General features: G+C 44.0%; 1 protein-coding gene and 1 pseudogene across 1 annotated transcript; both read right to left on the minus strand.

Annotated features, from left to right (window-relative positions):
* Nucleotides 1–10,099, minus strand: part of LOC118411682 — a 15,177-nt pseudogene extending 5,078 nt beyond the window's left edge.
* Nucleotides 10,100–10,158: 59 nt separating this feature from the next.
* On the minus strand, nucleotides 10,159–14,169 carry LOC118411272. Its single transcript, XM_035813444.1, has 2 exons — nucleotides 10,450–14,169; nucleotides 10,159–10,294 (listed from the first exon to the last, which is right to left on the minus strand). Exons 1-2 carry the CDS (start codon nucleotides 13,258–13,260, stop codon nucleotides 10,292–10,294), a joined length of 2,814 nt encoding a protein of 937 aa, XP_035669337.1. The 5' UTR covers nucleotides 13,261–14,169; the 3' UTR covers nucleotides 10,159–10,291.
* Nucleotides 14,170–14,897: the final 728 nt, after the last annotated feature.

Here is a 14,897-nt window from a genome sequence, read left to right on the forward strand (position 1 = left end):
GGCAGCAAGTAGCTCACTCTGAAGGTCACGCCAGAAGATGATAACAGATTGTGGAATACAATGTAATTACAAGAAGAAGATCAAAGTCTATTGCTATAGACAGTGTTTACTGACCTGTGATATACGTCCTCTCTCCAACCACCAAGTCACCACCAGATACGTCACCCACAGGACAGCGGTGATCTCAAGTAACGTCAATACCTCCATGTGTCCTGGGAATGAGATCACTCACTTTATGATAAAACATGGCGCCCGTCTACCTCCAGAAGATAAAGATCTGAGCATCTTTCAAAGTCTTATGTTTGTTTTTATGACTTCGAATCCAGTAACGATTAGATACTAGTACTACGTATCCAAACTAGATGTGAGAAGGTTTTCATTAAGGCTTACCTTTTCTCCAGATTTCTGTTGACTACTGTTTTGTTGTCTGTGTGACCTTGTCTGACATTTTGGAACGAGTCGTCTGGAATGTTATGTCCACAGTTGCACTAAGCTACTTAACATTTCAGAACGCTATATGCTTACCGTAAATTCGTCGAAGGCCAGAGACTTGTGACGACACCGTCTCTCACGAACCACTACGGCGTGAAGGGTTGGTACCGCAAACGTAACAGACAGCGATGGGCGTGAACACCGAGAGCTTAGTTAATAGACACCGTCTGAGTTAGATTTTTCGTGGCTTTAAATGCAGGTCAACTGTAACGTGTCAAGGGCACACAGGTACCCGATTCACTTCCGGGTTAGGTGAGCATGTTGTTTTCAGTTCTTTGCTAATTCACGATTGTCTCGTGAAGGAATCGTGGCTGAATTGAATTTGATTTGAAGGAGGAGCAAAGGTGCTGCCTTGATTTTTTTAGTATAGTACACAATTGACAATTAGATTGTATAATCAAGTTATTTTGCGACGCAGACTATGGTGGAAGTCATTATTCTAGAGTCCGAAAGCAACGCTTTACAACTTAGTAGATAAAATAAGGCATGTGTTGCATGCTTGTAAAGAAAAAGTCAGTGGGCAAATAGTAGTATATGGAACGCTTTTCCTCTGAAGGAAGGACAATGTCCAAACGAACGCAAATATACAAAATTTGTTGTGTTTTTCTGTATCATTATTTAATATTTTGACAGTCTCTTATAAATGTATCATGCGCAACTGTTGTCATCTCAACCGTCTCTGGCAGGCCCCACAGGTTATTTATTATAATGGTTTATTTGGCAAACATGTCATACGGATCGCAGCCTTGCGGCTGAATTGAGGTAATGACATTACATTCATCACAATTATGACTTCATGCAATATAAACGATAAGATTCCTAGCACATTAAGATAAGAAGCAAGGTTTAAGATATTTATAAATGAATTACGCGATTAAAAACTAATATTGCACATTCAATTAATCGTGCTTTTCCATCATATTGCACTAAAGTATATACGCAGTGGGTGAAGAGCAGCAAACAGGTTGATGGCAAAACGGTAGAACAGTATGTCAAATAAACATACAAAATACCCTGGGACATAGCTAGCTAGCCAAAGAGAACAGTTTGCGATCAAAAGGTCGTAAACTGTATATACCAGAGTAGTTAGCTGGCCGAGGCATTTTTATATGCCTGCTAGAGGCTAGAGCCATCAATACGAGCAGTAATACGTCTCCCATCTTACAAATCATCATGTGGCTAATACAAGACAGAGGTTCGCCAGGCCTCCATCCGGGTGATTTGAAGTGAATCACCAACTCCAGACGGATGGATTTGCACCATCGCACACCGCACCACCGCACGTGTGGTGGTTCTTTAACGTGCCTGGGCTCTCCCCAGACATGGGACCTCCATTTAACGTCCTATCCGAGGGACGGCCCTATCCGAAGCTAGGTACTCATTTTCACCTAAGTAAGGTGAGGAAATCTGTGTAAAGTGTCTTTCCCATGGGCACAAGAGCGGTGACACGCGGCCGGATTCTAGCCCGCGACCTCTCGGTCCCGAGGTAAACACGCTGCCACTGCACCACTAATGACATTGAACGTTCAAAATATGAGTGTACTTAAACTATACGTGACATCAGGTTAACAAAGTTCGTACACAACCAAGTGTTGGATTTTTTCATGGCCGACGATTTGGTAACCGCCTGTCACCTAACCCAGACACTGTTACGCTACGAAATGCAGCTAGGCGTCGCTGCTAACAAATACGGTCCCTCGCAGATAGTCTGTGACGTCATTTAATAACATGAAGCAAAAGTTACAAGTTCAAAATTACAATCGCCTTATAATTTCAAGGATTACAATCGGAAGTTAACGTACATGTAGTTCCTTAAGATGAAAGTTATCAATTCTAAACACAATATCATACTTACGACTGATTACATCTAGATGTAGTCACTACAAAATCAATGATAAGACTCTGTTAGTATTACGGCATGAATGTTGACCATTTTCTAAATCAGTATTTCTAAGCATCTGGTAATATCTTTAGCGATGTCGCATATGTATCTTGTTATTAGTATGTCATATATTACGTGTGCCGTCTGAAAAGAAGAAGAAACTCTTCATGAAAATCCGATTCTAAATTCGTACTGCAGACTGTGCTTCACATAATGAAAACTAAAGGCTTTACGAAGGTTGGTAAAAAAAAAACGAGCCTTCCCTACTGCTGGTCCTTACAACAGGCCGGAGTAGGCGCTGGTGCCACTAGACGAAACACCAGATCACCCAGGTCGGTGGGCAGCAAGGACAACGGTACAGACATGATGGCGTCCCTACCCACCACGTAACGGCTCCGGGCGTGGGTAGCACACAGCGCATGCTCCATCGCATCCACAACAGCGACTGGATCTGGCATGAAACGATCTGCAGTGATTTTGTCTTTTGCTGTAAAAAAAAAACAAAACAAATTCGGATGTGTTTATGTATTACTTGTTAAGTTTGAAACATAAGATTATCAACGACACCTTAAACAGGGATGTTTGGGCACACATGAATTATAGCATTGTCAATAAAAAATGAAAGGTCCACTGAAGGGAAACAATTTCGGTACCCGTTTATATGTAGGGGATGGTGCATCGGCTCCTTATGTTTGTAATGATTGTAGGCAACCTCTATATCACGAGGCATCAGCTCATACTCGACCGGGACGACAGCAGGTATCGACTTCCAGGACACCTTTGACCTACTCTTGGCGTCACACATCCCGATCAAGACAGTTGGTCAAATGGGATGGATCCATTCGTGTTGGATAGCAGCAAAACAACAACAACAAAAAGTACAATACAGCATAATCATGCAGTGGTGTTTGGTTAACTGACCAGCTTGTATGAACTCCTCTCCGTACTCGGCCTTAGTCTCCGGACTCTGCCGCTGCCAGATCTGGTCCAGACGACGCAGGGCTGCCTCAGGGTCGGTCATTCCGGTCCGGAAAAACCCGGGTTCAACGATGTGAACTTTGACTCCAAAAACTCGCATGGCTCGCCTGGACACAAAAAAAGTTTAAGATAGAATCAAACATTGGTTGTACTCAAACAGGATTTTCTCAATCGGTAACATACATTTCCTTACCAGAGGAAACAAAAATTGATCTTCAATTTCCTTTAAACTCTGATTGTGTTAAACAGCGTTCTATCTTTCGATATTATGTATTACGTTACTGTCACAACATGGATTTAGATTACAGGCTAACTAAGGTTTAGTAAATGTATGTAAATCTGTTTTTTACCTCAGACAGTCAGAAAATGCCTCCACGCCATATTTGGACACGGTGTAAGGCACGGCATGCGTCATGGCCACTCTCCCAGCAGCACTTGCGACGTTGACGACCCGACCACGTGACTTCTTGAGGAGCGGGAGAAATGTCTTGGTGACGTCAATCATCCCCATCAAGTTCACGTTCAGGACGGCCTGGTGATGCAAAAGGTAGGAGGGGAAATGAGACCAAAGAACGACAAAGTATTTTTTCTGTCCTTTACGATATTACGAGAGCCGATTATTGTAAATAAAAGTTCCAACCTCTTTTAAATAAACAAACCTGATAATCTTCCTTAGTCACCCACGCAATAGTTCCTGCTCCAACAACGCCGGCAATGCCCGCATTGTTCACCAGCCCATGCAGACCTAGGAAGCATAACGTTAGAACGAAACCAGAAAAAAATTACGATTATGATAGCTCCCTTTCGACAAAAGACACATTAGACACTTCATGATATCAAACATTGACTTTGTTTTAGTTGCATCTGCTTCTATCAAAAGAAGACGAACGTACAACAACAACCACATCAATAGCACGCTCACGCAACCACACACGCAAGCGCACACGCACACGTATATAACGTTATATATACAGCTATTCATAAATACAGAGAGGGGTATCTGTTTGCTTTTCACTTAAGTTTTCACCGGGTGTTTTTCCCCGTTTTTAAGAAAGCAAATTATTGGATATTGAACCGTATTGCTTTAGCGTCCGTACCTTTACTCCCCACAGCTTCCTTCACCACCCTGAACGCATCCTGTACGCTGTCTGAGCTGCTGACGTCCATCCGGATCGGCTGCAGCCGTTCGGAGCAGGACTGCCGTAACTCTGCCACGCCGGCCTCGGTCAGACAGCCCGCGAACACCCGCAGGCCGAGCTGGTCCAGCCGCCTGGCCAGGAGGTTCCCGAAGCCGGTGTCACACCCCGTGATCAGGACGGTCTTGTCGGTTAGCTACAGGGACGAGAGGCACGTTTTGCCACAAACGTTTCGTAGTGTAGGACTATAGTGCATGTAGGTATAGTCTTACTTTTTCCTTTGTCGCCATTTTGCAGTGAGCTATATTTTGGAGGTTGTACACTCAGCATGCTGGTACATGAGCTCTATTTCATGTCCATTCGCCCTTACTACGTCACAGACATCTGGAACAATGGTTTTCTAGTACGACAACGGGCCTTTATTCAAGGATAAACTACATTCCCTGCATCAACCACATTGAGACCAGATCGTTTTCCAAGATAGGGCAATTGACTTAACTCTCCTCTCTTGCACACATAACAGAGTATTTGTCTCGAGGGCAGAAAAGAATACATTAAGAGTCATGCCAAAACCCAAGTGGAGCCAAATAATAATGAACACCATATATACCGACGAAAAATGGTGTATTCCTTTGTTCAACTTACCTGTGATAGGCGGCCTCTCTCCAACCACCAAGTCACCACAAAATACGTCACCAGCAGGACAGCGGTGATCTCCAGTAACGCCAACACCTCCATGCTAATCCTGGGTAAAAGATACGGGATGGCAAAACATGGTATCCACCTGCCTAGAGTGGTTATCAATCTATACTTCGTTGAAGGTCAAACATAGTGCAAATAACTTTATAAAACTTATTTAGAAATATGTCAATGTGGCAAAGGGAACAAGTGAGAAACCATTGGCTGTACCGAAGTTTCGCAGCCATATTACCTGTTATCAGGATCTCTGTTGTCTACTACACTGTGATCTTGTCTAGCATTTGGAACCTGTGGTCTGGATCGCTATGTCCGCAATGCACCCTACGATACTTCTGTGAACATTACGCATATCCTTACCGTTAAGTCGCTGAAGACGAGACAATTCTGACGACACCGTCTCCCGCGAACCTGTACATGTGAAGAGTTGGCACTGCAAATATGACAGACAGCGACTGAGAGCTTATAATGATGTCTGGTGTACCGTTAAAGCTAATATTTCTTGACTTCAACGCAGGACAACTGTGACTGGAGTCCAGCCTTGTTCGCTTTGGTCCGGTCCCGAAGGTCGCTGTCTGCAGCACGGAAGCGATCTTCGGGAGCCAAGCGAACAAGGCTTAACTCTAGGCTAAACTGAGACGTGCTTATGACTCGGGTTACTCATTTAGTAAGATCACACCTTTCTATGGTTCATTCTCCAGTCCTTTGTGAATTCCTTACAGTTTATACCCATTGCCAAGGCATCATTGCTCAATTGACTTGAATACAGCAAAGGGGGAAGCGAACGTGCTGGTGTTAAAAATTTACCTTCGCCAAGAATGTTATGCTTCGGTAGCATTGGTATGTATTTGTGTGTATGCTTGTGGATGGACAGCATAACTCCCAAAGGCCAGGATGGTCGACTGTATACTGATAAGATATTTGGCATGTTGTTAGGTCTTGATGAGACTTTGAAATGATTAGATCTCGGCCTCTGGCGTCTTAGTGCAATACTGCAGCATAACTCACCGTTTTTATTTCGATCTCGAGTTCTCGACATTCTCGTACTTTTGACTGATTGATAGGTCGTGGTGCAGAAAGTACGTGGTGTAAGTTTGGTCCCTCTAGCGTTTTTTTTCCACCGCAGGGGCCGGTTAAGTTTCAGATGTGAAGAGGAATAACTCAGTGAAGAGGCTGACGGAAGGTATGTAGATATTTGTGATGCTTGAAATAATTACTTGGTAATTATGCAAATCAGAATCTAATTTGAATAACGAATGAGAAAATCTGATATACCAGCTACTTTCAATGATAGTACTATTTCAACGTGCTACGTACGTAACGGAGAAGGAGAAGAACGTTGGTAGATAAGAAATATGCAAAAGAAGAGTTAATTTGTATATATAATGAATGAGAAATGCTACCATTTCACAGTGGTAAATGACGGGAATTTTGGCACCTAGCAGTCGAAGCTGAGCGTCGTTAAACATTAAGTACACAAATGAGGACCTCATTTCCATAAATGATCAACCTTCTTGTTATTTCGGTGATCAACTAATACATTTGTTTGCAAATGAGGATCTTATTTTATTTACACAGATAATGAGAAACACACATAATACATTTGGCTAAGGTATGGGGTCGTGGAACTCTGATATGGTATAAAACTGATACTGATTTGTTGAATACACGAATAAAAGACTTGTTGGTTGTGATACCATGTGGTTTTATCACTTTGATTCCGCTATGTGCTTCACTGTCTTCAACTTTGAAAATGTATGTAAAATCAGCCCAATCAGTTTTGATACAAGATAACTTTACTGGAAATTGCAGTGTTGTCACTGAATCAAAGACCAATGTACATCGGAATTTGAAGTTATAGAAGGATGTTTGCCACTTTGCGTTTATTTGCGCTATTTTGCAAATGGCAGATATTATGCACATTTAAAAATAAATCGCAATTTCAAGCAGCAGTCAAGTGATCCGTGACGTTTTGTGAAAGAATATGAAACAGTTCAGGTGTTTCTGGTTCTAAATGTACTGTGGATAAGGTCTTACTTCTCCTACTGCTTAACCTTAGTTTTACAACAGGCCGGTGTAGGCATCGGTGCCACCAGCCGAAGGGCCAGATCACCCAGGTCGGTGGGCAGCCAGGACATCGGCACAGCTATCAAACGGGCGTCCCAACCAATCACGTAACGGCTCCGGGGGTGGGTAGCACACAGCGCATGCTCCATCGCGTCCACAACAACAACAACTGGGTCTTGCATGAATTTATCTACAGCGGCCAAGCCGTTCTCTCCTGCAAAGAACAAATGAACAATCTCACTAATTCTCCATGGAAAGTGTCATTTCTCGTTAATAGGTTGACGTGAAGCGTTTAGCGCCTTATTGACTTTTATATCTTAGCCTTAGGATGGTATTGGTGCAAATGTTTCAGTGTGTACGTTCCAGACACGGGTCACATCATGATTGCTCAGCACACGTGACTTAACTTCATATTGAACCAAACTTCATTAAACAGTGACGGGGGACGACACCAACTTCCAAAAGCCTCATTGCTCATTTCCCATCCCTATAAGGTCACGTGTGCTGAGTAAAAAGTACTCGGGTTATTCCACTTGAAGAAATCTACAGGTGTGATAGAATAATCAGTGAACCTACGTACTTCTGTTGGAATTCCTTACCTTAAACTATCCTATTATCAGGTTCACGTACCAGCCAATACGAACCCTTCCCCGTACTCAGCCTTCGTCTCAGGACTCAGTCGTTTCCAGGTGTCTCCGAGACGACGTTTGATTGGTTCCCATGCGTTCATTTCGGTACGACAAAAACCAGGCTCGAGGATGTGAACTTTGACCCTAAAAGCATCTCATAGCCCGCCTAGACGCACAAAAAAGTTTGCAAAAGTATGAAGATTCTTACTTCTTAACATTTTAATAGTCATTTCCATGAAGGGAAAAACAGATCCTGTCGATTTGTAACGATACCTTTAAGTGTTTTCACAAAATGTATAGCTTTGATTATTATTACATCACATTACAACAAACATTGCACAAATTCGTGTACAAAATTCTAAAACAACTTCCCATTGTAACCATCCAACATGGCGGACAATATTTACGTCATAGTCACGTGATATGACTATGACGCGAATATTGTCCGCCATGTTGGTTGGTTAGACTCACTTGAGTGCAAATACGCTTAAGGACAATTTTCTTTTCCTTTCCCTTATTTGTTGACATGTATTCTCAACATGAGTTATAATTGATATACAAAATGGCCGAGTGAAGAAATATGAATATAATGTGAAAAACGTTTTTACCTCAGAGAATCCGAAAATGCCTCGACGCCAAATTTCGACACTGGATAAGGTCGGTAGTCGGCATAGCCACTCTTCCAGCAGCACTTGAGACGTTGACGACCCGACCACGTGGCTTCTTGAGCAGCGGGAGAAATGTCTTGGTGACGTCAATCATCCCCAGCAGGTTCACGTTCAGGACGGTCTGGTGATACAAAAGGCCAAAACATGATGATGCAATATTACCAAATATTCAAATTCGAGATATACCCACTTTCTAACGCCGAAAATTTAAGTACCGATAATTGTCTTTGTAAATGTAGAATTCTTCAAACCTGATAATCTTCCTTGGTCGCCCACTCCATGGTTCCTCCCGCAACACCGAGAATACCCGCATTGTTCACCAGCCCTCACAAACCTGGGAAGTACGCAAAACTATGAATACTGTACAAGTTATGTAGACCCACTACCTAAAGGTGTCCCACAATATGATAATCACCAGTCGACGTGATGTGACCAACGCACATTGGATCGCGGTACGGTGGGAGGTATCGACTTCCGACCACCTTTGACCTTCTCCTGTCGTCACACTTCAAACCAATGCGTGATTCCAGAGGAAGACCGCTGTACACGGCCTGAATTTCATTTACTTGTTTGAGTCGGATTAATATCTTGCTGAAAAACCCTACCTTTACTCCCCACAGCTTCCTTCACCACCCTGAACGCATCCTGTACGCTGTCTGAGCTGCTGACGTCCATCCGGATCGGCTGCAGCCGTTCGGAGCAGGACTGCCGTAACTCTGCCACGCCGGCCTCGGTCAGGCAGCCCGCGAACACCCGCAGGCCGAGCTGGTCCAGTCGCTTAGCCAGGAGGTTCCCGAAGCCGGTGTCACACCCCGTGATCAGGACGGTCTTGTCGGTTAGCTATAGGGACGAGAGATCAAAATTCATACTCGAAGCTATAGATGGATTTTCATGAAATTCGATACGTTGTAGGATCCTATAAAAACAAGATCATAAGATTTTGGGCCCCCTGGTGGCCTTTCCGTACTGCAACATAAATGGTTTTGAAAATCTCGTCTTTTGGAGAAGATAGTAGATTACTGAATTAAGTTTGGGCCCCTAGCTGCTAAGGAATATAGGGGATGTTTTAGTTGCAGGCTTTGAAACGGAATAATTCAAGGAGAGATGAATCAATGTTCATGATTTTCCAGCCGGTAACTTTCACACACCATATATTTGAGTACGTCAAAAGATATTCCATTGTAGATTCTTTTCCACTAACCTGTGATAGGCATCCTCTCTCCAACCACCAAGTCACCGCCAAATACGTCACACACACGACAGCGGTGATCTCAAGTAACAGCACGACTGGTACCTCCATGTTGTCTGGGAACGAGAGCAGGGGTAACAAAACATGGCACCCTTCTACAGTGTCTACAATCTTCATAACTTTCAGGGCCCAAGTCTTGTTCGTTTGTACCCTATTACGGGCTCTCAAAATCTGCTTGGTAAAAACAGACCGCAGCTTCAATGGGATTGTCAATCCCAGTTTGTTTGGGTCTATATAATAGTTCTGTTTTCTACATGCACATGTATGTACGACCTTAAATTTATTGGACGTTATTGTTATGCAGAATACTCTAGATGGAAAGGTGTGGTGTCAGGTCAACTCGGCACCAGGACAGTTCGGCAAAGGTCAACATCAAGCAAAAGTTTAACAAAAATGGAATTAAGAACCCCCTTTTTGTATTTTTACCTTCTTGAAAACGGAGGGATTGTTGTCGGACTGTGTCTTTGTTTGTTAGCCTTGGACTTCGCCCGCAGTTACTGTACAGTGACAAGATGTGAGGCGGAAGGTATAAGTTCTTCTGTTTATTGTCTAGTGCCGTTTGTGAATGGCTACGGAGATCATGAAATAAACAAGCATCAGAACTCATTCATCATTTAAATGTCACAGGTTCTGAACATGGTATTACCGTTACCTCAGACAACAATTCCTCTTTCTCTTCTGCAGTTCTCGCAATATGTTCGGACAGTTGCTTCATATAGTCCATCGATGAAAACGTACTACGTGGACTCATCTTGGTACACGTATCTAAGTCCCTACTGTGCATTTGGTTGTCTACTGAAGTCATACTATCAAGTGGTGCTGGTATATTGCAACAACCCATTGCTACAGACCCGGTGCAATTAACTGCAGAGGAGTTAGACGCTGTACATGTACTTTCGGGGTTTAGAAGTCCTAGCATTTTTAATTTCTTTTTATGCTTTGCGCCATTGTTATGATCAGAGAGAGGTTTAGGACCCGACACTGAGAGTTTACAAATATCACAATAGAAGAAATGCTCTTCATGCGGTACTGTGTTCGTTAAGAGCTCTGCCGGTTCATGTTTAGGAGACTCTTCTCTCTCTGCCGTTGTTGCTGTAGAATGACGGTCGCTAGGAGGCGCTCTTGGTGCATCAGAAGCCGGCCTACTGTTGAGGAAATGTTCTATTTTCCTGCGGGCGCTCGCCATCTCTTGACAGTTCTTAGCTATTTGCTCACTCATCGATACATTTAAACCCAGTCCGATAAAGGAATCATCAGATACCGTGCCAGAAACTAATGTGTTTTCTTTCTGTGACCTTTGATGTCCAAAGCGTTTGTCGTCCGTCGTCGTATCCCCTTCTAAATTGAAACCCTCTGCTGTGTTGTTAAGCATGGGAGACGTCTTCAAAGATGTTTTCTCGCAAGACTTTTCATTCTCGACTAACAGGCTTTGCACTGCCACTGGTATCGGTGACTGCTCGGATACAACCGGCGAAACGGCCACGGACTGTAGACCGACTGTGCACGTGGGGGTACTGCCCATGGACGGCTTTAAGTGAGGGGTTTCGTTAGTCGTCGTTTGGCCTACACACAACGTTGCAGAATCGTTTCTCCTCTCCACTTTATTTGTAGGTGCCATCTCGGTCTGAAAGTTACACGCCAATCTTGAAGTAGAGAGCATCTTTGTACGAGGCTGAAGTTTTTGAACAGGTGATTCGGATGTAAGTTCAGACACAGATCGGCAGTGAACACGACATTCCTGAGAAGAAGCTGGCGTTTGCCAATACACAACCGGTGATGACGTTACTGTTGATGAAGAGGATTGATCTTGTGATGTCCTTCTCTGTTCTGATTGGTCCATTTGACCTCTTGATGCTGAAACCCACTCTGATTGGTCTATCTGACCACCTGATGCCGACCTCCGTTTTGATTGGTCCATTGGATGTTCTAAAGCCGATCTCCGTTCCGATTGGTTTAGTCCTGTATCAGTTGAATGTTTTGATGCTAGACAACATTTTTCTTCCAATTTAGCTGAGAAGAGCAATATTGTGCCAGTAACGTATGTGTCTTGGGTCTCCTCGTGTCGCTTTTTTGTCTCTTCCTGTACATCAATACTCATTACCCCTGCCGTATCTTCCTCTTCAGATTCAATCGAATGTGCTGGATGGGTTTGCCTCGACAGTTGGTTGGTTGGCGATTCTTCGTTCCTCAGCAATTCTAGTTTCCGTTTGTGTACTCGGCCGGAGTAATGCTGCATCGCTGGCTGTGGGCCGGACAGGGAAACATTGCACACGGAGCAGAAACTTGTCTCTGATAGAAAACTCTGTGAAGGAAAGGCATAGTTGCCATGTGCAGTCTGTTCAACTTGTTTTCTGCTTGATATGATGTTATCTTGGCCATTTTTCTTCAGAACACTAGCAAGTTGGGACGAGCAACTTACTGCTTGCGACCTTTTCCTGTGCGTTCGGCCTGAGTAGTGCTGTTTTGCGGGAACCGGGCCCGAGAGAGGCATCGAACATGTTCTACAGAAGTAAGCATCTTCCTCGACGAATGACTGTGAGACTACAGAGCTGCTGGGTTCGAAATGGTCGGTGTCTCCAGTCGCAGATGTGTCAACGCCATGGGCACTTGGATTTCCCTTAGCATGTGCATCGAGGCTATGCAAGCTTGGACTTTCAACAGCATATGTGTTGACACCATGAGCTCGAGTACTTGGAGGTCCAATGGCATATGTGTCGACGCCATGAGCACTTGGACCCCCAACAGCATATGTGTCGACGCCATCAACACTTGGAAAACCGATAACATTTGTGTCTACGCCATGGGTGCTCGGACCTCCAATAGCATAAGTGTTGACGCTATGGGCGTTTGGACCTCCAGTAGCATATGCGTCGACGTCATGGGCGCTTGGAGTTCCAAAACCATATATGTTGATGCCATCGACATTCAGACTTCCAATAGCACATGTGTCGGCGTCATAGAAATTTGGACTTCCAACATTACATGTGTCGAAGTCATGGGCATATGAGGACTGTTGGTCATGTGTTGTTGGGACAGTCTTCTCTACAGGCGCCAAATGATCAGTTTCGGTACTAAATGCCGATTGGGCGACCATCATTCCCGTTCCAGTCAAGTTAGAAATTATTTCTTGCTTCTCCACCATCTTTTTGTGCCGCTTCCCTGCATAGTGCTGTGCGGCGGCTACGACACTAGAAAATGGTGCTTTGCACAATTCACAGAAAATTCTGGACACCCTGTGGGTATTCGCGATATGGTTTTCGGTGAGTTGAACCTCATGTTCTTCAGATTGTGATAAGATTTTGGATTTGACCCCATCTCTTGTTGTAGACCATGTTTCCGTCGAAGGAGACATCATACGCTGTTTTTCCAGATTCTTCATATGGCGCTTTCCTACGAAATGTTCTTTCGCTGCCTGGGCACCAGAAAAGGGCGCCCGGCACAGGGTGCAATACGTTTCAGTCATTTCACTCCAGCCTTTGTGTAGGATTCAGGGTTACATGTTGATTTTTCTCAGTCACGTGAAGCTTCAACTCCGCCTGGCCAACTGAATCCACCTCGGTGGTTTTTGCCTGCTTGAAGCTGAGGGTTTTCCTAAGGGGACTGGCACAAAGTTTTCTCGGGAGCATGTTAGTCCTGGTGCCGACAGACTGGCCCTGAAATTAAACTGGCTGGGTTCCAGGTTACTAGCTATAGTCGGGGTCACAACGCATCGTTCGCAGTTTCCTGAGTACCCTATGGAAGTAGAGAGAAAGAACTATAGTCATACATTTACATACCCGTTGTTAATTACAAGAACAGTTTCGGTAACGCTGCCATTGCAAATTGTTTAAATGCTGACAGAGCGGGGAAAACCCTATTCCTTTGACCCGTAAACTCTAGGTTTCGCTTACGTCAAAGGTTTTACACTTATAAGGAAGACATTTTATGCAAGTCTTTATAACAAACATTCCCAGACCTGCTATTCTTGCTCTATACAAAGAATTCTTAGGCGGAGACGAAGTGCAGTTACAAAATGTGGATGTCACAGATTCATGTATTAGCAACATGATTTCGCCCTCCGTAGCGCAAATGTAGACCTATAACGTTACTAATACATGACGCAACAGTTAAATCTGACGTTTGATAGACTATACGTTTGAAATATACTTAGATCTACACATATGTCGATGAAGGTTAGACACCCAGGTACGTAATATAGATATATAAGTTACTGAAGCAACTGGATAGTTTACAAAGTCGCTTGAGTATATATAGCTTGAGTAACTGTAAATAACGTTATACTGTACAGACGTCCACTGTTGGCAGACTTGCAATGCCTCATATTCAGACTAGTACTCCATGTACTGATGTACTCTGTCCGATCCGACCCACAATTTCAGTCAGGATACGATGGAGAACCGATGTACAGAATGTTTGGACACCGACGTACACATCCGTACTGCTAGTACAGTTTCGCGCAACAGCAATATTTCTACGCCCGCCCCCCAAATAGAGTGCGAAACCCGGAAGAGATTGCCCGTTCGAAACCGTTGGGAAGTACCGAGTTGTTATTGTATGCGTAGTGACTGTGACGTCAGACTGCTGTCTGAAACTGCAGTTTGAATACATTCCGCACGTTGGCGCCTTGTCGCATCTACTTTTCGTCGGCTCCAGGAATCGTCAAAAAACCTTACGAAAACTAGATATCCAGGATTCGTACTTCCGGTGCCGTCAATCATGGTGATTGACAGGACAGAAAACATTATTATGCACGCCCATGTTTCCATATATGGGTCGACCTCGTGAGACCTCGACAGACTCAAGTTGCGAGAGATTAAAACCCGGAAGTGGTCGCTGCCCTCCCCATGATAGGACGCCATCTGAATGTAACACGTAAATAGAATGTGACGCTACACGAAAACAACTTCAAACACGCCACACATATATAGTCATGCGACTGTTATTGTCTATCGTTGTGGACAACGGTTGTCTTTAGACATGCGTTCAGAGTATTGCGGGACACCCACGGTGCAGGATACCATTGCGGTGCGTGCGTGAACCACAGTGACCTCTTGCTCGCAAATATAAAATGGCGGGAGATTCCTTATTTTCGTCAGGCGT

This window comes from Branchiostoma floridae, chromosome 3 (genome assembly GCF_000003815.2).
Source record: "Branchiostoma floridae strain S238N-H82 chromosome 3, Bfl_VNyyK, whole genome shotgun sequence".
Taxonomy (NCBI): domain Eukaryota; kingdom Metazoa; phylum Chordata; class Leptocardii; order Amphioxiformes; family Branchiostomatidae; genus Branchiostoma; species Branchiostoma floridae.